The 22,947-nt window shown below is 44.0% G+C and overlaps 2 protein-coding genes across 4 annotated transcripts; one reads left to right on the top strand and one right to left on the bottom strand.

Annotated features, from left to right (window-relative positions):
- The first annotated feature begins 147 nt into the window (after window positions 1–147).
- setd1ba (SET domain containing 1B, histone lysine methyltransferase a) lies at window positions 148–16,414 on the top strand. 3 transcript variants are annotated; one of them, XM_058617321.1, is made up of 18 exons: window positions 148–237; window positions 2,655–2,809; window positions 3,055–3,153; window positions 3,733–4,003; window positions 5,156–5,277; window positions 5,745–6,839; window positions 8,561–9,307; window positions 10,041–10,214; window positions 10,327–10,420; window positions 10,509–10,717; window positions 10,798–10,879; window positions 10,968–11,330; window positions 11,542–12,828; window positions 13,073–13,239; window positions 13,337–13,462; window positions 13,609–13,728; window positions 14,060–14,197; window positions 14,728–16,414. In XM_058617321.1, the coding sequence occupies exons 2-18, from the start codon at window positions 2,669–2,671 to the stop codon at window positions 14,899–14,901; spliced, it is 5,409 nt and encodes a 1,802-aa protein (XP_058473304.1). In that variant the 5' UTR covers window positions 148–237; window positions 2,655–2,668; the 3' UTR covers window positions 14,902–16,414. The 3 variants fall into 3 exon arrangements, with proteins under 3 accessions (XP_058473304.1, XP_058473302.1, XP_058473303.1); XM_058617319.1 differs by lacking the exon at window positions 148–237 and adding an exon at window positions 1,896–2,428; XM_058617320.1 differs by lacking the exon at window positions 148–237 and adding an exon at window positions 2,421–2,550.
- A 2,645-nt stretch (window positions 16,415–19,059) lies between these two features.
- On the bottom strand, window positions 19,060–22,580 carry car15 (carbonic anhydrase 15). Its single transcript, XM_058616645.1, has 8 exons — window positions 22,255–22,580; window positions 22,122–22,151; window positions 21,148–21,324; window positions 20,926–21,071; window positions 20,734–20,826; window positions 19,914–19,980; window positions 19,655–19,815; window positions 19,060–19,569 (listed from the first exon to the last, which is right to left on the bottom strand). The coding sequence occupies exons 1-8, from the start codon at window positions 22,514–22,516 to the stop codon at window positions 19,345–19,347; spliced, it is 1,161 nt and encodes a 386-aa protein (XP_058472628.1). The 5' UTR covers window positions 22,517–22,580; the 3' UTR covers window positions 19,060–19,344.
- Between the last annotated feature and the right edge of the window lie 367 nt (window positions 22,581–22,947).

Raw genomic sequence — 22,947 nt, 5'->3', positions numbered from 1 at the left:
GATGCTTGAAGATGCATATTCGCTGAAAGAGAAGCACATGCCTGCCACTGATATATATATATAAAAAAAAAGTTGTCAAAAAGAGATCTTCTCGTGCTAATGGATTCCTTCCTTTTCAGGAAACGCTCTCCCGCCCCATTATTAACGCCGATATTATTAAAGGATCCGAAGATGGAGCTGAAAACATCCCTTCCCCTGCGTTTAGGCCTGTTAACTGCATTTCACCAAAGTGCTGAGGTAAATATTTCCACCATGAAAGTTTCGCCTCCATCTGTTTCCTATTATGTTTGACAGACTACTCTTACATGGCTGTGTACTGTAAAAGAGACTAAAGAGAATGGGCTTGATGTCTGAAAGGGAAATCAATTATGCCCTTTTAAGTGAGGTCAAGCCGTCATTTGCACCTCGGACACATTTGCTTCGTTTAAAATGGACAGCTCAGACCCTAACCCGTGCTTGAAGTAGTCTCCACACTTCCAGGAAGGGGACAACTCAAGCCACCAGGATGTTAAGTGTTGCTGTAGTGAGAGGATAGTAAAAAAAAAAAAAAAAAGAAGTAATTAATCAAACAGAGGAATTATCAATCAACAGTCAAAACAGCATAATTAAAAGTCTTTTTTTGCAAAAGGGCCATTACTTATCCCAGGCCTGCTGTCTGACATCCAGAGGAAGAGTGGTGCAATTTAAAGTTCATAGGTTGTATATTTATACGATAGCATGCCAGTGAATGTGGTATTTATCTATCTATGAAGTTGGTTGGCACACATTTAATATAATCAAATTGAGATACAATGACAGGGAAAAAACAAAACTTTAATCACAAGTACTGCATGCCTTACATTCACATTAATAAATCAAAGCTGTTAAATTGATATAAAAGAGTGTAACTTACTCCTACAAGGCCATAAGTGCAATGCCAACAGTCAGCCATTACACAATTTGCCACTTGACTGTGTTTGTTGTTCTAATCTCCAAAACCATTAAGCTGTTTATTCAAAACATTTGGTTTTTCTTTTCACATAAATACTATTATATATGGGTGTGCCATGACCTAGTTAAGACAAAGATGGATTCCACAGGCAAGAGGAGAAAAAAAGGCTCAAAATGTCACAGGGTATTGCATCCAGTACTTTCTCTCTCTTCCTTCTTCTCAATCCTTTCAAAGGAGGAATCATAGTTTTATCATAGTCCGTGGTGAGAGATGAGGAAATCAAGTGTAAGATCCCTTTTTGGAACAAAGGAAACCCATATAGGCCATTGAATCCTGTGTTTTTTTAGGTGCGTAAAATGGCTGCCGAGAGCGCTCTGCCCCCTCTCTCTGCTCTCTGTTGAAGGACTCCTGAGCCGTGCCTCTAATAGCAGACAGCTCCTCCGCTGCTGCACTCTGATTGGCCCGTCGAACCACCGCTGTTAACCAGCCAATTGCTCGAGCACTGCAAAACAACCAGGCAATGTCAAACAAAATCCACTTTATCCGACACAATTCGGTTCCTTTTATCCATAGAAGCTCACACAAATAACTAAATACAGCACTTCCGGATTTATGATTAAAAGCGCAGAGGGAACGGTGACTTAAACGAAGCGTTGGCACTACTTTGTTGAAGTGGATTAATAACGTACAAGGGAAAAGGGTAGACACAGATCACAGCCCCCCCAAAGAACTCCACTGTACATTTGTTGCTCAAATTATTCCGCGCGTTTAATTCACTTGTAAACACCAGAACTTCATATTAAAGCCAGACTTGCAGTTACACTTTAGCAGCTAGCAACAAACTCCAAAGCAGCTTATCCTTTTTTCATTTGCACATGTCCGTGAGCGACAACTCCGCACACTCACACAGCCGTTAATAAATAAAAAAAAAATAAAAAATTAACGGCTACCAACGTTTACTTTTAACGAGCCACCCGGTGACAGTGAGGAAGATACTGACCCCTGTGTCTATCTTGTGTTTGCTATTTAGGTAAATGTAGTTGGCAGATTCGACACGGGAAATGATTGAGGGGTTTAGCCACGCACGCCTGTTGTTAGCCACGCGATAACGTAGCACACGGGCTCGACGTTATATATGTATTTAATAAATTAAAGCTACGTTGTTTTTAATGACCGGCGCGGAACGAAGTGAATTCGCGTCGAAAGTGCAGCTAGCGTCGGAGGTGGGTTAGCCTAGCGGTGTATTGTGGGAGAGACAGGGAGCCACAGAGCACAGGCTCACACATACACACACACACACATACAATATGTGTTGGCTCTCGCCGTAAGGGAGGCAGTATTCTTCAAGCTAAATCATGTAATGTAAGCGGCGAAAAGGGAGAGCGATTTCGTCTTTTCACCAATTCAAGAAAAACCCGCACTCGATCGGACGAACAATGTCCAAGCCAGGCGAGAGAAACAGACTGAACGAAGACCATGGTAGAAAGCAGAGTTCAAGTAAGCTTGTTCTTTTTTCTCCTCTTTCTCCAGCCCTCCGAATGCCTGTTTCCCCAGTCACTGGGAAATGCTAGGTCCCGTTTTCGCTCTCACTTTTCGGTTCACCGGAGCCATGCACACACGTATGTGTGTGGCTGTTTTAAAGTGTTGAGAGGGGGAGACAGTAACCGTGTGCGCTTGTCTTCGCCGCTGCCTCACGACGCCTCTTCTCCCCGTGTCGTTTCAGGTTTGGCGAACGGCATGGACAGCAGTCATCCTGTCTGCGGCTCGGCGGAGAAGCGGAGTCACCACTGGAGAAGTTACAAGTTGATCATCGACCCGGCGCTGAAGAAGGGGTCACACAAACTGTATCGCTACGATGGACAGACTTTCAACATGCCCGTAAGTGGACCCCCCTCTGCTTTGACAATAGTAACCGAGTCGCCGACCTCCATGATGGGGCTTCTGTGCTGCCGTTGCCGGCCCCGACATGCTCCAGCATCCCAAACGGCGTGTTGGACGCGTTCATTTTAACCAAACATTGCGTCCGGTTTGTACTTTGCAACAAGTTTAGTGGCGTGTGAACTTGTGAATGGGATGGATAACAACCGTGTGCCTCCACCTTCCCCACCTCTCTTCTCCCACAGAACTCCGGAATTCCACCGGTGGACATCGTCCGAGACCCGAGGATCGGCCGTTTGTGGACTAAGTACAAAGAAACGGATTTACCGGTGCCTAAATTTAAGGTATATACACTCAAGACAAGAGTGCAGAAAGAGGTGCTGTCAAAAGTTGCAGACACACCCCCTTCAACGCTATCATGTGTGGCACACTGAGTGAAAATGTGATTAGTCAATTCAGACTTTACTACAGGCTCTTATAGTCTTATTGTTTATGTCTATAACTGATCGAGTCAGCAAAGACATTTAAAGAGATTCATTGAACTGGCCTGAAGATAAACATGATTATATACCACCTGTAGTCTCTGAACACTAGATTGTGTTGTAGTTTGCACACAAGTGTGCAGTATACAGAGGTTTAAAATACACTTAAAAACAAAGATATCATCACACTTACTACCTCTGTGTGCAAGGCTTATTAACCTGTATACTTACTCAATATACTTCATCAAAAAGACATTTTATCTTTCATCACTCATCAACATAATGCCCTTTTCTGGTACATGCTTCATCCTTTCAACTTCTTATTTGTTTTTTCTTTTTTATAACAAGTCAGTCAGCACATGCATGTTCATTGCATCTGTCAGCTGTCAAAAATCACCCCCCCAGCACCTTGAACATTCACTCATCTTCTCCTTATTCCAGATCGATGAGTGTTACATCGGCCCCGTGCCTCCTAAGGAGGTGACATTTGCCAGGCTGAATGACAACATCAGGGAGGGATTTCTCATGGACATGTGCAAGAAATTTGGGGAAATCGAGGCGGTCGAGATCCTGTACAACCCAAAGAACAAGAAGCATTTGGGAATTGCCAAAGTTGTTTTTGAGAATGTGAAAGCTGCCAAGGTGGCCGTGCAGTCGCTGCACAACACTTCTGTTATGGGAAACCTCATCCACGTGGAGCTGGACCCGAAAGGTAAACACTGTGATTCACTCATTCAAGGAAAACAGGCTTAGAGCACGTTCACTGTGCATGATCAAACGTCTTCTGTGCAGCAGCAGCACAGATATACAGATGCTGATGTGTTGCCCCGTTATGATTTATGAGGAGGATAGCAGTCACGTTTGTAAATGTATGTGCGTTGCTTAGTAACTTGTGGAAATTGAATTTCATTGAATGTAATGCTGCTCCCATAAGCCCAGAGCTGAGGGAGCAGTCAGCTCCCACTGTGCCTAATTTCAAACCTGTAAACAAACACAAACCCATCTGTAACAGCCCTCTCCCCCTCCACACCAGTACCGTTCAGTCACTTTTAACACAAATAAGTTTCTCACTATGAAGCACTGATAAGAGTCTTGATACTCATGTGTTGTGTTTGACAGCAACAGCTTTACTTTTTCTTGGTTGTTTGGCCACAGTTTTGTACCTTTGCTCATTTATTTAAATGAATAATAACTGAGCCATTGAGGTTATGTTTTGGGCCGTGTATGTTTGGTTGTGAGCAGTTTTGGATGACATTTTCTGGGCATGTAGATTATGACCCAAGGAAGAAATGATCTGGGTGCAGGCACTTGAGTGTGTTGACAGTTGTGAGAAACTGAGCGTCCTTAGTGATTGTGTGGGATTTGGGAGTGCACCAGTTTATTTCCATGTATTATTCTCACATCATTTCTTTAACATAAAGTGTGGATGTGCAGATAGTGTGTACTTTGTGTTTATTATACAATATGTATTCATTGCAGCTAATCTTTTAGATGAAATATATATTAGTTGCTCAACACAATTGCATTTTACAGTTAACTTTTCATATGATGGTAGACACACCGTAAATATGGTCTTGTTTTGTGCTCAGTTGCAATCGAGTAATTGAATAAACTTCATTTGTCTTTTCTTCTTTTTGTTCTGCTTTGTGATGGAAATCAAACGTTGACAGCAAACAGCATCCGGTATCATGATAATCAGAGTTTGGACAATAGGACAATAGTCTCTGAAATTCTATCTAAAATATGTACAAGTTTGTCAGCACATCTATCCATGATCTTAGAGTCTTGCCAGATTAGTTTTGATAAAACTCAGTGGCCCACTAACATCTTATTGTCATTTCCACTGATGATTACTGTTTTGCAGGTGAGAATCGCCTCAGATACTTCCAGCTCCTGATGAATGGCAGCTACACTCCGAAGACTCTGCCTGTTGGTGGAGAGGAAGCTAGAGAAGTTTCCCCTCGTAGCCTAGCAGAGGCCTTGCTGGTAAAACCCCCCCCCCCTTTTTTTTTATTATAAAGCAAATGTTTCATTTTTGTTGTGGTTTATTAAAAAAATCTATGTCCAAACTGTGACAATAGAAACTGACCTATTTGACATGTAATCTAGGTTATTAGTGTAGCAGGTAATGGAATAGAGCAGAAGAAGTCTTATACAGACCCTTGCACGTGGACTAAAATCACATAGCTACTGAAATGTGCACTTTGGCCTTGTAGCATGAGATCCCCTAGGCCTGGATACTCTTATCCATTGGTTTGTACTTTTGGAAAGATCCTCACAGGTGTAAACTGTGAAATGAAGTTTATACCACTTTTTTTTCCATGATTATATTGACAGAACAGTAGCTTTTTAATTGCAGATTGTGGACTTTCTTAGTATTCTGTTGGTGTTTTGATGGTTTATGTCTGTTCTGCCTTTGACACATTGTTCTGATCCTGTTTGTCTTTTTACAGGCCTGTGAACCCATCCGTAGGTTGTCAGAAAGCAGCCTGTCAGCCGCGGGATCAACGTTACCACCCAGCAGCTCCACCACTCCGCTGTCCCTGGAGACAGGCTACTCCAGCCTAAGGCAGGACACACCCCAGTCCCAGGGAACCCCTCACACCCCACGTCAGACAAGTACACCCTTCTCGCAAGACTCAAATTACTCCAGTCGGCAATCCACGCCTGCGTACCAGTCCAGTCGGCCTGAGAGCTCCGGAGGATACAAATCCCGGAGACACGAGAGTAAGTTCCAGGATGCATATAACCGCAGACCGGAGAGGCCTCAGTACCGCAGCAACATGTACCGAAGTTCAACGTCTGAACAAGCTCCCTTCAAGCAGCATCAACTCACCCCACCTGAACCTCCACTTTCCACCCCATCTTTCACCTACACAACAACTCCTTCTGCTACGCCCACTTTCAAGTCCACAATACCATCCTACCAGGCTCCTCTGCCCCCTGCATTCCCCCCGTCAGAGCCGACTTACCATCACACAGCTCAAAGGGAGGAGGAATACCTCCGACCACCACAGCCGCCACCTGAAGCTGCCACTGACTTTGTGCCCATCAAGGAGAGACCAGAAACTCCTCCAATCCCGGAGCCCCCACCTGAGCCAGCGGCCCAACCAGCCACCCCTCCTCCTCAGACTCCAGAACACTGCCCCTCACCGGGGTCCCCCACGCTGGATCCAGAGCGCAATAGCCTGGATTCCCGCATAGAGATGCTCCTCAAAGAGAAAAGGACAAAACTGCTGCCTTTCCTGGAGGAACGAGATTCGGACACTGAGGTACGAATGGTGGGAAGTCCGATTTCCTCCTCATCCTCTCAGCTATCCCCAATTCCCCCTTACACAAGTGGCGGGCAGCAAAATTCCCGTCCCTCAAGCACAGGCTTGGAGGATATCAGTCCAACACCACTGCCAGACTCGGAAGATGAGGAGCCAATTCCTGGAACTGCCTCGCTGGTCAAGAGAATCAGTTCACCTGTCCATGAGAAGATGAGCAACAGTGACCTCAAAGACGGACATTTCCGATGCCACACTCCCACTGATAACATAGATACGGTAATGCAATGTTTTTCTGATATTTGTGAAATTTGCGTAAAACAAGTTCCATATTTCTCTGTTCCATAAGTCACATTTAGCAAGAAATAACATTCTAAAGTGCCACATTTGCTAAAATAAGTTCATATCAATTGTCGATGTCTGATGTTTACATCCAGCTGTAAATGGCAGTTACACAGAGGACACAGGAAGTGAAGTCTAGTTTCAGTGCCAGGTGCTAGTAGTAAACTTTCCCTCTTTTTTTTTTGTTTCCTTTTGCTCTGTTTTGTGAAGGAAATAAAACCTTCACAGCAAACTTTATCTGGAGCCACCACAAAGAACAGTGTTGGCACTTCAAGTTCACTGCTGTTGTGTGATTTTTGGGCCAAAACGAACAGTCAAAAAAAAAAAACTTACTTAAAGAGTAACCCTTTTAAATGACAATAGTGAAATTCAATGTAAACATGCACAATTATGTCAGCACAAACTAGAGTTGAAATGAGTTGAATGAATGAAACAAGTTTTATATTTACATTCATAAGAAATGATCTCTTTGTGTGTGCAGTCTCAGTTGCACCATGTGTTTCTGCACTTGGTGCTGTGTTTTCAAAGGAGAAATAAGAGACTTTTCTGCTGTTGGGGAATCGCACGCTCTTGTTTCCTCTTTCTAACACTCGCGCTAAACGCTCACTCACAGGAAAACACGTTTAGGCTGTTGGCCCCATTCAACACCACACTTCCTGGTTTTGCTGAGCCTGATTGTAAAGGTTGGTTGCAGCATCCCAGGTCTCACATTTCAAGTTATCACAGTGCAAACAGTGCTAACAGCTCATTTGGGTAACTCCTCCCGTGCTGTGTAGACTCTGCAAAGTTCCATTTCTGTGGCAGTTGTGACAGAGATCGCTCTATAAATTTAACAACAGACCAGAGTACAATACTGTTGAATTCAGTTGCATGAGCCTGTCGTTCATATGTTATGCTGTTGGTTTTAGGAATTCACAGATTGATGCCTGAACAAACAGCTTTGTTTGGAAACATGTTGACCAACGACTTGGGTCAGTCGTGTTTGGGTACTTGCTAATCTTTGAACTTGGATCAACATTTAAATCTTTGTTGCTTTTGAGTAGCGATGATTGAAACGTGTCCATGGTCTAAAAACTGTCTTTTTGTATTATAGTATTTTTACTTTGGTATTGAACGTCTGGTCGTACAACTAATATCATTGACTTATTCAATGAAATTATTCATTTTATTCAGGCAAAATTGTTGCATGGCTGTTTATCTATAAAGATTTTGCTTTAGCAATTCATGGAAAGCTCAATTTGTTGTCCTATGTTCAGTGCCAGTTTAAAAAAGTGCAATACATGAATGTTAGAAACACTATATATCAAAGTTCTCATCTTTGTATTAGTTAATATTTTCATGGCATGTCATGGCAATGCTTCATCTTGTATGAAATCTATAACTGTATATATTTAACTGAAGCTAGGCTGAGAAAAAACACTTTGCAATCGCAATCTATGTCAGAAAAATCACAATTACCCCATTATACTTGTCTTAAAATTGAAAGAGGCAGAGCTGACAAAACAATCTTAACTCAAGTTTCACTTAACTAGCTTTCACCTGAGCTGTGACCGTTGTTGTGGAGATAATAAGGCAGAAGACTGTCATTGCGTAACCTGTGAAAAAAATCATTTCCTTAAGTGCAATTCTGAACTTCTCTCCTCTTTTCACACATGTAGGCTCAACAGTCGTCGGGAGAAGACATGGAAATCTCCGATGACGAAATGCCCGGGACACCAATCAACAGTGGAGAATGTGGCAAGGGCATCGTTGTCAACACTGCAGTGTCACCGATGCAGACCATTCCCATGCCTCACCCTGGTTTTCCCCATCTAGCACACCAAGCCGGCTTCCCAATCCAACATCACCACCTGGCCCCTCACTCTGCCGTCCCGGGACATCCCGCTCACCTGGCTGCTCATCCTCATCACATGCTCGCGCACATGGCTCCCTACGCACACAGCATGATGCCACTGGTGCAAATGGAGCTAATGAACTGCCTGCGGTGGGAACAGTGGAGCACAGTTCCCATGTCCTTCCAGATGCAGCAGCAGATGCTGAGTCGCATCGCTCAGACTAGAGGGCCCTTTCCATATCCACATTTTATGGACAGTGGCGCAACAGCGCCGTTTGGTGGGCCTTACACACCACTGTCCGTCGGTGCTGCACCTGCGAACGGCAATGCAGGGACACCTGGGCAGCAATGGCAGAGTCCCAGTATACCAAAGTTCAACCCTACTGTCCCTCCGCCTGGATACGAGGGTAAAAAGGAGGACCCGCACAAGGCCACGGTGGATGGTGTTCTCTTGGTCATTGTCAAGGAGCTGAAGGCCATCATGAAGAGGGACCTACACCGCAAAATGGTAGAGGTGGTGGCTTTTAGAGCTTTCGATGACTGGTGGGATAAGAAGGAACACTCAGCAAAGGTAAGACCATCATTTCACCTGTGGAGGAAAAAAAAAACAGAGTCATTTCTGTCAACATATGAATTTGTATTACTGTCAATTCAATTCAGATCTTTAATACAAAAATCTAAAACAAGTTTCTATTATACGAGCCATTTATATGTAACAGAAGCTATGAATCGCAGTGACACGAGTGTCATTGATTCTGCACAAAAATCCATTACAAACATCTGTTTAGAGCTGAATAACAGACACTCGCAGATTATTAAATCTCTGATTTGTATCTTTGGTCCCTGCCCACTTCCACAGAATATTTCTGAATTTGATTAGAGTAAACAAACGTTTTTAATGAGATGTTTTATTGGTTGTTATTAGTTTCAAAAGCATATTTGTCAGGTTGTGGATTATTGCTGCGACGGAAATGGTGCTGAAAAGATTAGTCATTTAATTACACACAATAACAGAAACGTTCAATATTCCAGTTTAAACCAATGATTCATTTTGTTTTTGGACTGTTGATCTTTTTTTCCACAATTTACTGGCATTTTATAGACAAAATGCAGCTTCCAAGCACATAGGAGACCTATGGTGGCCTTCAGTTATCATTAAAGTTATTCTGTGGTATTGAAAACAATATTTACATTCAGGTGCTTGTATCTGCATGATTATTTTGTGTTCCATTTCTGCCAAATGGAAAAGGTGTCACCTAAATGTTACACACTGGATCATTAAAGTCATGGTTTCTTTTCGCCAGACTTCACTGACTCCAGTGAAGGGTGCAGACGTGAAAGAAGAAGAAAGACCCAAACCCAAAGAGACCATGGGTTCAAGTCTGCTGGAGAACTGGAACAAGGGTGAAGGACTGGGCTATGAGGGAATGGGCCTGGGAATCAGTTTGCGAGGCGCCATCCGTCTGCCTTCTTTCAAGGTTCGCCTTGAAACAGTTACTTTTGTTCACCTGGATAAGAAGGGAGTCTCTGTTATCATGAAAACAGTTGCACTGCCTGATGTTTTTTTACTCTTGTCCTTATTTTTGTCAGGTGAAAAGGAAGGACCCACCTGAGGCTGCTGCAGCGAGCGACAGTAAACGAGCCAGACCGTCTACTCCAGTAGACGATGAGCTGGAGGATGAAGGTGCCGTTTACTTTTGATGCAGCAAAACACACATTTTCTCTTGTTTCTTTTCATAAAACTAATACATCTTATGGTTGATCTTTCTCAGACCGTGATCGAGACACAGCCGGGCTCCCCTTGGACAGTTCAACAGTGGACGCCGATGGCCTGTCTGCAAAGCGACGGCACTCCCGACCACTTGAACTGGACAGTGAGGGAGAGGAGGAGGTGGACACCTCAGGGAAGGAGGAGTCTCTGTCTGACAGGGAGGAAGAACCTGATAAAACGAAGCCTACAGCCACGCTGTCGACCGGCGAGGTACGTTTCCTCGAAAATGACCGATTGTGTGATGAGTATTGCGTTTGTATCTTAATGTTATATCTCGTCATCATCATTAGGAAAGTGGCGACGAGGAGAGCGATGATGAGGAGAAGGAAGACTCATCCAGCGTGAGCGCTTCCTCGGATTCATCTGATGACGGTACTGTTCTTCAAATATGTCTCTCTTCAGTCGTAATAAAAAGTATATGTTCCCACAATCCATCATTTCTCTGCTCTGATTCTCACAGAGAGTTCAGCTTCCTCCAAGGCCAGCTCGGACTCCTCAGCAGAGAGCGGAGACTCCTCCGACAACGAGCTAAGCTCAGAAGATGAAGAGGAGGCAGGGGAGACGGGAGTAGACGACGCGGAGGACAGAGACAAAGAGGCAGTGACGTCCTTGACCTCTTCATCCTCGGCGTCTTCGTCTTCTGATGAAGAAGAGGGAGCGGGGGCAGAGGCCAAGCCGCCGAGTCCACCTGCAGCACCAGTCCTCGAGGCTCATGAGGATAAGAGCAGCAAAGAGGTGATGAGCAGCAAGACCAAACGCAGGCCTCCGAGTCCTAAAGAGGAGCCAGTGGATCTGAAGCCACCGTCACCAAAAGGCATCGCAGGTGAGTGTCTTTTACTGATTCTGTTTGTGTAAAACGCTTCAACTGAAGAATGTTTTATTTCTTGAATTTACAAAGTTATCTCAGGTAAGCTTCCTACTCAGGTCTCACAATCGGCTTCAGTTTAGAAACGGGGAAATCAAGCTTTTCCTTCAGTGTTTTCTAAAAGGTTAAATAAATAATATATATATATTTATTTTTTCTTGTCTTGTAGTCAAAGAGCGAGACATCGGAGATGGAAACATTTCCGCAGTGAAGTCTGAACCTCAGGAGCACGTAGCAGCAGCGCCCCTTCGGCCGCCAACTCCCACAGGCTCCCCGCCCGACAGTGACCAGGAGGGAAAAGCCAAAGGTAAAACAAAGCCTGTGGAAGTAGCCTGCACCCCTGGTCAATTAGCCACACCCCACTTGGATTCAAGCACACCTGTCCCCAAACCCGTTTCCACACCAGCAATGCACCTGCCTCTCCCTCCTCACCCTGCCATAGAAGGTCGTTCCCTGCTTCATCCACCTCCTGGTCCCCTACCTGACCTCCCACAGCGGCCCAGGCTCCCCACGGACGAGGACATACCCCGCACACCCGGCAGGGACCTAATGGACCGAGCTCGGGGTCTTGCAAAGTCCCAGAGCACGGACGCGGTGCCCGTCACACCTGGTGGTGATGCTCCGCTTACAGGCAGCAGCCTGTTGCTCAGCTCGCCTCACATCCCTGGCAGCCCCTTCTCTTACCCGGCTCAATCCCCTGTCCTTAGTGCCGGAGTCCCCCGCACTCCAGGAAGAGACTTAACCTTCACCCCCGTCTTCCCTGACCCCACAGCACTAGCACTTAATAGAAAAGTATCCTCCGAGAGCCTGGACGATAGACCAGTTTTTAAGGAACCACCCATTAGTGCACTGCCTCAACAAGCCCCGTCAGAGCACTCTGCTAGTGTCCCTGAAGATCTGCCTTCCGGTCTCACTGTAGACGTCCCTGTGCCATCAGACACTGCTGCATCGAAGAAAAAACCTGGACGACCCAAAGGCAAAAAGATCCCAGCTGCCTCTGAGGCCGATGAGTCTTTAGAGCTTTCGTCTAATTCTGCCCCTCTGCCTCATGAAGCTCGCCTTGAAGATCTCGCCGCGAAAGTCATCTCGGCCAAGTCTCCCAACCACAAGAGTCTGGACTTCCGGGAAGGAGACGCAGAGCCTCAGACGGACCTGCCCGGAGAAGACGGCTTCCTGTCCTATGAAGACGAGGCGCCCGTGATCGCGAAGCCGACTCGGAGGGCGCGGCGAGGCTGGGAGGAGCTGCTGCTGAACAGCCTGTCCCCGGTCACCACGCCGCCCCGACCGTACTTCAAGCCACGGTCCGACTTTGAGGAGATGACCATCCTGTACGACATCTGGAACGAGGGCATCGACGACGAGGACATCCGCCTCCTGCAGATCACTTATGACAAGATGCTGCAGCAGGATAATGGCAACGACTGGCTCAACGACACACTCTGGGTCAACCATCCTCATATCCTTTATCATCTGCTGATCAGTATTGTTGAGCTTCATGTGTTTGTCACCTTTTTAAAACTCCACTAGAAAGACCCATGTTGTCTTTTTTGTGAATTGTATTAGACCTTTTGTATTGAAATAGCAGCTCCCCCTGGTGGTGAAAATGAGGAACTTGAGCTGGAATGAGTAGCACTGTATCTGTTGAGCTTTTGAAAATGTTCCGGCATCCAGTCGTAGTTTCTCCCTTAACTCCTCTGCACCTACCAACATCCCTGGAGTGAAGAAAAAGAGGAGAGACGACGGTATGAGGGATCACATGACGGGCTGCGCCAGAAGTGAAGGCTACTACAAGATTGACAAGAAGGACAAGATCAAGTACCTCGAGAGCACGCGGCTGGAGTCGGAGGAGCCGCCGGTCGACACTCAGGTGGGCAGGAGATGTGACACAATGTTCAGCTTTGAATAATCCGCGTGTTAGAAAACAGCAGTGGTTCATACTTCTGTCTCTGTGTTCTCTGTTGCAGGGAATGAGTATTCCAGCGCAGGTCCACGCCTCTACCAGAGCTGGCTCGGAGCGGCGGTCAGAGCAGCGGCGTTTGTTGTCATCGTTCGCGTGCGACAGTGACCTGCTGAAGTTCAACCAGCTGAAGGTGAACCAAGCTAACTTTGATCTGTTGGGTTGCTGCTCATCCTGGATTACATTTTTTTTTTTTTTTTTTTTTAATATATTAAACACCAAGCAAGTCAATGAGACAGACACAATATTCGTAATTAAAATGAAAACCTGTTCTTTCAGTTCCGTAAGAAGAAGATCAGATTCTGCAAGTCGGGCATCCACGACTGGGGTCTGTTCGCCATGGAGCCCATCGCTGCTGATGAAATGGTCATCGAGTATGTGGGACAGAACATCAGACAGGTGAGAAGCAGCTGAAGTCTGCTTTAAAAGTTTTACATTTAGTTTAAATTTCCATCAATCTACTTGCATTCATCTCTGTACATGTAGTTCACATTTATCAGGACAAAACGGCAAATTAATTGAATTATGAAGGTGTAAGATACGACGGCTCATTGAAATCTGATTAACAATAAAGTTCGGACAAAACAAATGAATAAATAAATTATTCTGAAACGATTCGATGGACTGTGAAACTTGGAGCTCAATTAAAAAGCACCACATTTCTCTCTCCTTTTATTTTGTTGGCATCACTTTGAAGACGTCTAACATGGAACACATCTTTTACTTCCAGGTGATCGCAGACATGCGGGAGAAGCGCTACGAGGAGGAGGGCATCGGCAGCAGCTACATGTTCCGCGTCGACCACGACACCATCATAGACGCCACCAAGTGTGGCAACTTTGCCCGTTTCATCAACCACAGCTGCAACGTAAGTCACCAGACGCATGTTTTTATCTCAGCAACGGCATCAACACACACTTTACTCATGTGTTTATTACTCTGTGCCGTCTTTTTGGCCGTTTTTACCTTTTCCATTTACCACACTTCATCTCAGACGGAAATACAACTTCTTTACTTAGGTGATACAACTTTAGCTTCACGCTTAGGAAAAAAAAGTAGCTTTTCCAATAAGATCCGCTGTCACACTTTTTCTTTAATTTTGTCACAAAAATGAGAGAAAAATATAATATAAAGGAAGGATTGTGTTACTCTACAAATGAAAAATGTTAGAAAGTCTAGTAGTAATTGTCTTTAAAGGAGATAAAATATTTGTCATGTCATTGGACGCTCAGAAAGAGGAGAATTTACCTAATAATAGTATTTATTTAAGTTTTTACATTCACCTTGAACAACTGTAACACAAGTGCCCCTTATGTTTTATATTACATGAGTTATTACTTATTACTTCCTGTGTATTTCACTGTTCCGTGACCACGACTGTGACTTCGTTCGTTTCAGCCGAACTGTTACGCAAAGGTCGTCACGGTGGAGTCTCAGAAGAAGATCGTGATCTACTCCAGGCAGCCCATCAACGTCAACGAGGAGATCACGTACGACTACAAGTTCCCCATCGAGGACGTGAAGATCCCGTGTCTGTGTGGGGCGGAGAACTGCAGAGGAACGCTGAATTAAAAAGAAAAAGAAGAATCTGTCACGGGACGGGGGCGTCAACAACTTCTGCTCCCTCTGAAAGTCTCTCCACCCCCCCGGAACTTCAGCCCCAGACGAGCAGCGACTGAAGAATGGGGAGGTTTTTTGTTTTTTTTAATTTGGGAGGAGAAAGAACCTGCACGTGGAACTCCTCGCACATTGAAAACTCTAGATTGTTTACGATTTATGGTGCTCTTGAAATGAAAAAATGCATAGTTTTTTATGTCATGCCAGTGACCCAGAATTTACAGAACACTTTGACTCCCTGGTGAAGCATTTCCTCCTCCTCCTCCTCCTCCTCCTCCTCTCAGCGTCGGACAGTGTTTTAACTCGGCTCGCTCTACTTTGAGTGCCGGTTTGTACAGTTTTACACTTATTTTTTTCCCCCTCTCTCTCTCTCTCTCTCTCTCTCATTTGTCTCATAAGCTTTACATACACCACACATGACACGAAAACAAAAACACAGCTGCTCACGAACACTGAGACGCACAAGCTCGCGAGGAAAACTCCGACGTCGTTGCCACCCGAGCAAACGGCACGTGAGCATTTTTCGCTCCTACCTCCTCTGGAAAAGTCAAGCAGCAGAAAGAAAAGAAACCAAGTCCAATCCTGCCACAAAATCTACAGAAATCACACGTGCGCTCACCAGCCAACGATGGATCGAGCTGCTTCCTTGTCGTTTATGCAAAAAGCCCGAAGAGGAAAAGTGCAAAATTTGTATTATTATTATTATGATATATGATACGAATGATATTCCAGCGTCTGTTTGTTTGTTTGTTTGTTCTTTCTACTTCAGCTCTGCTCGCTTTGTTTTTTTTCCCCTTTCAAATACACTATTATATTTGTGAGCGTGTGAATGTGATATCGAGTATTAAATCATCTCATCGTTGGCTGTGAGGGACGGACACCGTGCAGAAGATTGAGCTTTGATTGTGTCATACAAACGTCTTTGTCTTCAGAAGACGGAAATTCACCTGTAACTATGGCGACATTAGTGCTTTCTCACAAACGTGGGTATTTGATGATGATGATGATGATTCGCTCTCACGTGTGTGTCTTTCCTCATCGATTCCACTTTGAATGCAACACTTTATTATTACTCTGACAGTGTTTAACCTTCCCGGCGAGGCATTAAGTGTTTCTACGACTCAGCAGATTTTATGGCAGTCAGTGAGGGGCGGCTCATCCTTTATACAGTCATTAAGAAGAAGAAGAAGAAGAAGAAAATGAAAGGAAATGTATGTGAATGCACTTGAGGACTTGCACTTCTGTGTTACGCTCTCTTACGTCAGCCCACTCCCTCACCCCCCAACACCAAGTCAGTCATTGTTCCTCATTCACGTTTGATTTTTCTTTTCCACCTGTAATGTTTATATTGTAAATGGTTACTTGTACAGAAGATCTAAAGTTTGTTTTTTCATCTTCACAGGGTTAACACTTTTAAGACGCGTCCTTTCACTCTTTATCTTTCTTTCTTTCTTTCTTTCTTTTCTTTCTTTTTTTTTTTTAAACAAAAAGACTGAGTATTTAAAAAGTATTTTCAGGGATCAGTGAAATGAATCCGAGGGTTAAAAAAGGTTGTTTATTTAACGTAAAAGTTCCACTGTGTACAAAAAAGAAAAAGTCTCCACCTCCCTTTTTGGAAAGATTGTTTCTTGTAGAAACGTCTTCATTTTTCTGCCTGTTTTTTTTTGTTGTTGCTTTATAATTCCTGAAAATGTAAATACTGTAACTGTGAATACTATATAAATATATATATTTTTGTTCCCTGGGATTTGCTACGTTGATTACGGCTCGGAGAGCTCTCGCCCCGACGAGCTGGTAGCACGACTTTTTCGGCTTGTGTCAAGCTTTTGTTTTTTTTTATTTGATTTTTTTTTTCTGTTGTAAATTCTATGAAAACGTTGTTTGCGGTGCGGAGAGAAAAATACAAAAAAAGGTGCAGAATCGGCATGGGACGAGGATCAAAGCATCAGCAGGTCTCATGTCTATTTATTACACGACAAAATGTATGAAAAAGTGGAAATAAAGCAGTTTTGCATACGTCCATAAACGTTTGTGGTTTCTTTGGGACGTGGAGGTGATGGTGAAATGAGTCCTTTTGTGAATGAACAAGTGACTCTGTGTCCAGTCTGACGACCAGGTCACGTGATTCACTCTCGTGTGACTTGACGAGCACATTCAGTGTTTCATTCAGCCATGAAAAGAAGAGGAGCAAAAAGTGTGATCTATCCTCACATTATTGAGGACGAAAGAAAGAAAGAACAAAGATTAATGAGAATTCACCAGTGTCTTTTAGATCAAAGAAGTTCTGTGATTCCTGCTTTCTTTGCTCCTTTACGACACAAAATAAACAAATCCCCTGATGAATGATTGACAGATTAATAGTCAGATATACACATGCACGTGTTACTTGCTGATTTATGTTGAATATTTCAGCTTTTTACTCAACAAAATCTGACTCTTGGTTGTTTTATTCTTTTCTCCTCTCAACACGTAGTCCAGGTAAACAGCAGTTAACACTAAACTGTGTCCCCGCCTGACATCACTTCCTCCAAACCCTCACACTCACAATCACAAGATAGAGAGAGAGAGTGTGTGTGTGTGTGTGTGTGTGTGTGTGGATCTTTTCTGGCATAGACACTGGTCTTGTCAGGACCAGTAGTCCCCATGGAGACCAGAACCTGGTCCTATAACAAGGAATAATGTTATTTCTGAGGAACTGCTTACATTTAGGCTTAAGATTTGAATGTTGTGATCAGGTTAAGGTTTGGTATGAACTGGTTATGCTGTTCAAATTAATGGAAGTCAATGCAGCGTCCTCAGAAGAATAGCTGTATGTGTGTGTGTGTGTTGCCTGAGGCGGTGACAGGAGGAGAATGGTGTGACCACCACAGAGGATGAGAGAGAGAGAGAGAGAGACACACAGAGAGAGAGACAGAGAGAGAGAGAGAGATCAGCATGGGAGCCCAATTTACACTGGTCTCCATCTGCTCAGTGATATGAAACACACAAACAGAGCTCACATCCACACAGAGTGACACAGAAGGATCTGCCGGGACAGACGTTATCACTGTGCTCTTTGCAGGCTCGTCCTTCCGTCTCCGCTCAGCACATACGATGCACTATTTTATTTACTTTTATACTTTTTCAGTCAGCATGCGTTTCAAAAAAAACGTCCAACGTAACCAACAAGTGTAGAATCCAATGGATTCACACTCAATGTTGACAATTTAATGACTAATTTCATTGACTCACACAATGAATGCATTTTATTCCTCCTCAGTGTTGTAATGTAACAAAGTAGAAATACTAATTCACGTATCTGTACTTTACTTTGTTATTTATATTTCTAGCGACGTTTACTTGCAGTCCACGACATTTCCTCTAACTATCTTTGTTACTCGTTATTACTAAATAAAATCAGAAATAGAGATGGTAATTGTCTGTATTTATGTGCTGCTTTACACTACAGTTTTCACCCATTCACACGCTGCAACATAGGGTTAAGTGTCTTGCTCAAGGACACATATATAGACTAGCAGAGCCAGGAATTGAACCCACAACCTTCCAGTTGAAAGACAACTGGCCCTACCACTGACCCACCATGACTCAATCCTCACTTTTTTTTTATACTTTTACTAATACTTAAGTACATTTTATATCAGAAAAGGACTTTTGATACTTAAGTACATTATAGACTTTAGGACTTTTACTTAAGTAATATTATAAAAAAGTCTTTCTGGTAAGATATACGTTTACTCAAGTATCCCTTTAAAGACTGATCATAACTTGTGTCCATTGCAAACACACGTTCCGTGTCATTTAAACATTTTTCGGTAATGTCACAGATTTACATCTCTTTACATCTTTTTTTTTTCACTGCCTCACAGAAAACCACAGCATGTCTGCGTGAGAACAGAGTGACATGAATGAGTGTGTCTGCTCTGCCTGTAATGATTTGTTTATTCTGTTTTTCTTGCGGGTGATTTTACAGCATTGATCATTTGCATTGTCTGCGAGTTTTGCACCGACGCTGACGCGACGTGCGGACATCATTTGCAAATGCACAAAGAAAATTTGGAAAATACTTGCAAGCGTCTAAAAAACACCTAAAGACAAAATCACCAAACACAGCCATCAGGTCACAAATGTTATTTTAATCCCATTTTTATCACTAACACTTTGTTTTAGGACTAAAAACAGTTAGGATTGTACCTTTTTGAAGAAAAATAAAGTTACTGTACAGTGTGACTTTAAAGAGTTAGTTAGTGATACACTCACGCTGTTAAATAATCCTACAGAAATAACAGGTCAGTTTTTTTTTTTACAAAAGCAATACTTCTCTTCCCTTTTAAAATAACTCTTTTATATCTCAGTTTCAAATAAGAACGTAGAACTTTCTGGGGGTGGGCTAAGGTTCCGCTAGAGTGTCGAGATGAAGAGGAGAGAGGAGAAGACGACAAGCAGCTGCAGAGACACAGGTAACCTGAGGGGGCGTCCTGCTGTCCCGCCGAGCAGCTTAGCGTCGCTGGACGCAGACACGGTGCGACTGAAGGTGGCGTGGATGTGCCTGAAGTTCATCTGCAGAGGCGTCACCTGCTCCGCGTTCTCCTCCGTGGAGAAGATCTGCGACGTGAACTGAGCCAACTGATGGAAACCAAAGAGGAATGTCATCAATATGCATGATTTTAAAAAAAAAACAAACAAACAACAAAAAACTGAAAACACTTACTTGAGACCACGAGATGTAGACGGGAACTTCATACACAGTCCACACGACCACCTGAGAACACGGCGGCGTGGTGAGGCTGCCGTAGTAACGGTAATACTGACTCATGTTGTGCTGTGGTAGGAGGCTCATCAGTGGGAATGGCTTGAGTTTAGCAGTTTGACCTTGGGGGGGGGGGGAGGAAGGACATGCGCACACACAGCAGTGATGAGGGGACACTGAGACACAGACGGACAGTCAAGATATTTGTGCGTCTACAAACCTCTGTAAGCGACAGAGGAGAGTTTTTGCGTGAGGTGTCCAAAGTGGACATTGTCGGCGTAAAGAACCTGCAAGAAACACAGGACAAAAGTCAGGACAGTGTTTTTAAATCAACGACAATTGTTGGCTACCCTCTCTCTATGCAGACGACACCTTTCTTTTAACACTAATGACACAGATCATATTAAAGGTCTAGTGTTTAGAATAAAAAAAAATACAGTACAGTGTCTTAACTACGCGAAAGACGGAGACAGCACAAGTGGACGAGGTATCCGGTGAAACAAGTTGTCAGAAAACACGGCGGACATACGGAAACGTTGAAAATGCTGCTCGTCATTGAGTAATATTTCCATTCATGGGACAACTTACATTTAGTTTCAGTCCATTTTGGTCCAAGCACAATAAAAAGAACCCCTTTTAATGGTCGCTAATGTTGACGCCTGCGGCGTTGCACTCGGCACTGCCCTCTAGAGGGAGTACTGTGTAAACGCATAACGATTAGGATGGACTGATGTTAAACGGACGAAAATGGAGTAAAATGCTTTACAATAGGCCACCATCTTGTGCAGCAGCACAAACAGGTCGGTGTTTTGAGGTGGAAACCGATTCTGCGAATGAAGATGAAAGACATGTTTTCTGGTCCGCAAAGGCCACCGTAGCTCGTATTGGACAGCGGTTTGCATGTAACAGACGTTGCGTTTAAAACATCACACACTACAGCTTTAAACGTTAAACACTACAGCTTTAAACGTCACACACTACAGCTTTAAACGTCACACACTACAGCTTTAAACGTCAAGAATGGGCGAAAACAAACTGACATCGATGAAGAACCCGAGAACGGCGAGTCCCGTGGGATCGTCCAAGGCCGCCGTCAAGTTTGGATGGATGGACTTCATGTTGACGATGTGCATCTGGACATGAAGAGGACAGAGGGACGGTGAGGAGGACACTGCAGGAGTCTGCAGAGTTGCTTTATGCCGGCGTAGATCTGTCTACTGACCGTACTGTACCTCCATCGGGTATCTGCGTTTGTCCACCGTGTGCTCCGAGCCGTTAGCGGACGGTCCTCCCCAGTGGAAGTGCAGCTGGATAGTGTGGTAAACATCGGGGAGGCCCCCGCCACTCACTGACATGCCACTGCCCACCTGCAGCACCACTGTGTGGGAGAGACCAGTAACAAGTAAGTACAGACAAGAGACACATGATGAGGAAAGTATCTGCGGTATATTCACCAGAGTGTCCGTCGTTCTTCAGCGTCCATTGACCCGTTTGGACCACGTCAAAGCCCTCCAGGTGTAGAGAGTCCAGCGAGCTGTTCCTGGTCATCTGCTGGTCCAGATCGATGGGAGAGTGGTGCTCTTCAAGGATGGGGTGACATGACGGGAACATGTCGCCCCACGCATAAGGATCTGAGGATGGAGGACAATGATCTAGTGTGTGTGGTCAAACCTGCGACGAGCTTTCATTAGAGAATCCATCACAAGGTCAGAGGTCAAGACGTCGATGAAAGACGTTTTCATCAACGTGATGAAAGACAAAGATCACAAGGATCTTTGGAGCAGATTATCACAGATTCCTCATCCACACAGTTTTCCCTGTTGTTACCAAATGTCAGGGGAAAATCTGAAAATTCAAGATCAAACTTTTTTTGCACCTTTTCCACTTCCTTTGATACAAAACACACAAAATCAAACCTCCATTTGCAAGATCTCATCAAAAAATATGCACGTAAAATGTAACCTTTGACCTTTGCCTACATTAGAAATGGTGACCATTTGGACTTTTTACAGTGACTTTCCCGTTTTTGTTTGTAATAATTATTTCAGGTACAATTCTCAGTGTTTTCAAACCTGTCATTTAGAGAGCGTCAGATACAATATTCATCCATGAGGCGTAAAGTGAGAGAAGACGACCTCCCTCATAATTTGATCAAAATGCAAAAAACACCAAATGTGGAAAGAAATTCACTTCAGAACGAGAGAAAAACACTTGAATTCCATAAATGGTGGTACCAAGTATGATGACGTGACGTGTGGAAGTACTGATGCTTCAATGAATGGATAAATAAAGTTGTTTTAATTGGATCGAGTAAAGATTTAGAAACCATTTATGCCACAGTGACAGTTTTAACAATAAACCACTTTCTCTTTCTGTGAGATTCCACCAGTGTGTATTTAAATAAAAACACTTTTCTTAGGTTACTCACCACAGTGTGGCTCATGATAACAATAATCATCTGAAATGAAGAGAACAAAACACACATTAGTTTCCATGAATTCAATTTGTGTTTAGCTGGAATGAAGTAGACATTTATAAATAATAAAAACCAGAGCGCTCACCAGAAACTGCACATGAGACGACAACACAGGTGAGGAGAAGAGCAGCAGCAGCAGCAGCAGCAGCAGTCCAGGTCATCGTCAGATGAAGCAGATGGGAGTCAGCGGTGTGAGGTAGACTGAGGTAGACTGAGGACCCGGCGCAGAGACGTCTCCGCTTAAATAAGGCGACGCGAGGTGGAGGTTGAGTGTTATTTTCCCTGCTCTGATCAGTGAACCGTGTCGTTAGCAGTCTAGTGGTCTTTTTCCTGCTCAACAGGCTCATTGATGCAGGTCAGCTTCAGCTTCACACCGCCACCGCCGCCGCCTCCCCCTCCCCTCTGCTGCTGCTGCTGCCAGCATCGATGCCCACACTGACACTGGTAACAAGACACATTCATCTCACGGGGAAAGTCACAGGATGTGCAGCTCACTGAGTTTCGAAAAGGAGAAGAGTTTATGTCTGGGTCTGACGTCACCTGAGACAGTCGATGTTAAAAAAGAGCAGGGAAATCCATTCAGAAAAAAACATTAAAATGATCTTTAATGAGAGTTTAGCTCCTTTTATTGAACAGAGCATGTGATTCAAAATAGAACATTGTACTTTCTATGCTTAAATGGTTCAATTTGGGGCGGTGGCAGTTGATTATAGACGGATGACTTCATCGACTGCTTTTAGAATAGATTAACTGGATTAAATGTGGTTTTAAGAGTTCT

The sequence above is a fragment of the Solea solea genome, chromosome 19 (genome assembly GCF_958295425.1).
Source record: "Solea solea chromosome 19, fSolSol10.1, whole genome shotgun sequence".
NCBI lineage: Eukaryota > Metazoa > Chordata > Actinopteri > Pleuronectiformes > Soleidae > Solea > Solea solea.
This window is presented reverse-complemented; position numbering and strand designations above follow the sequence as displayed.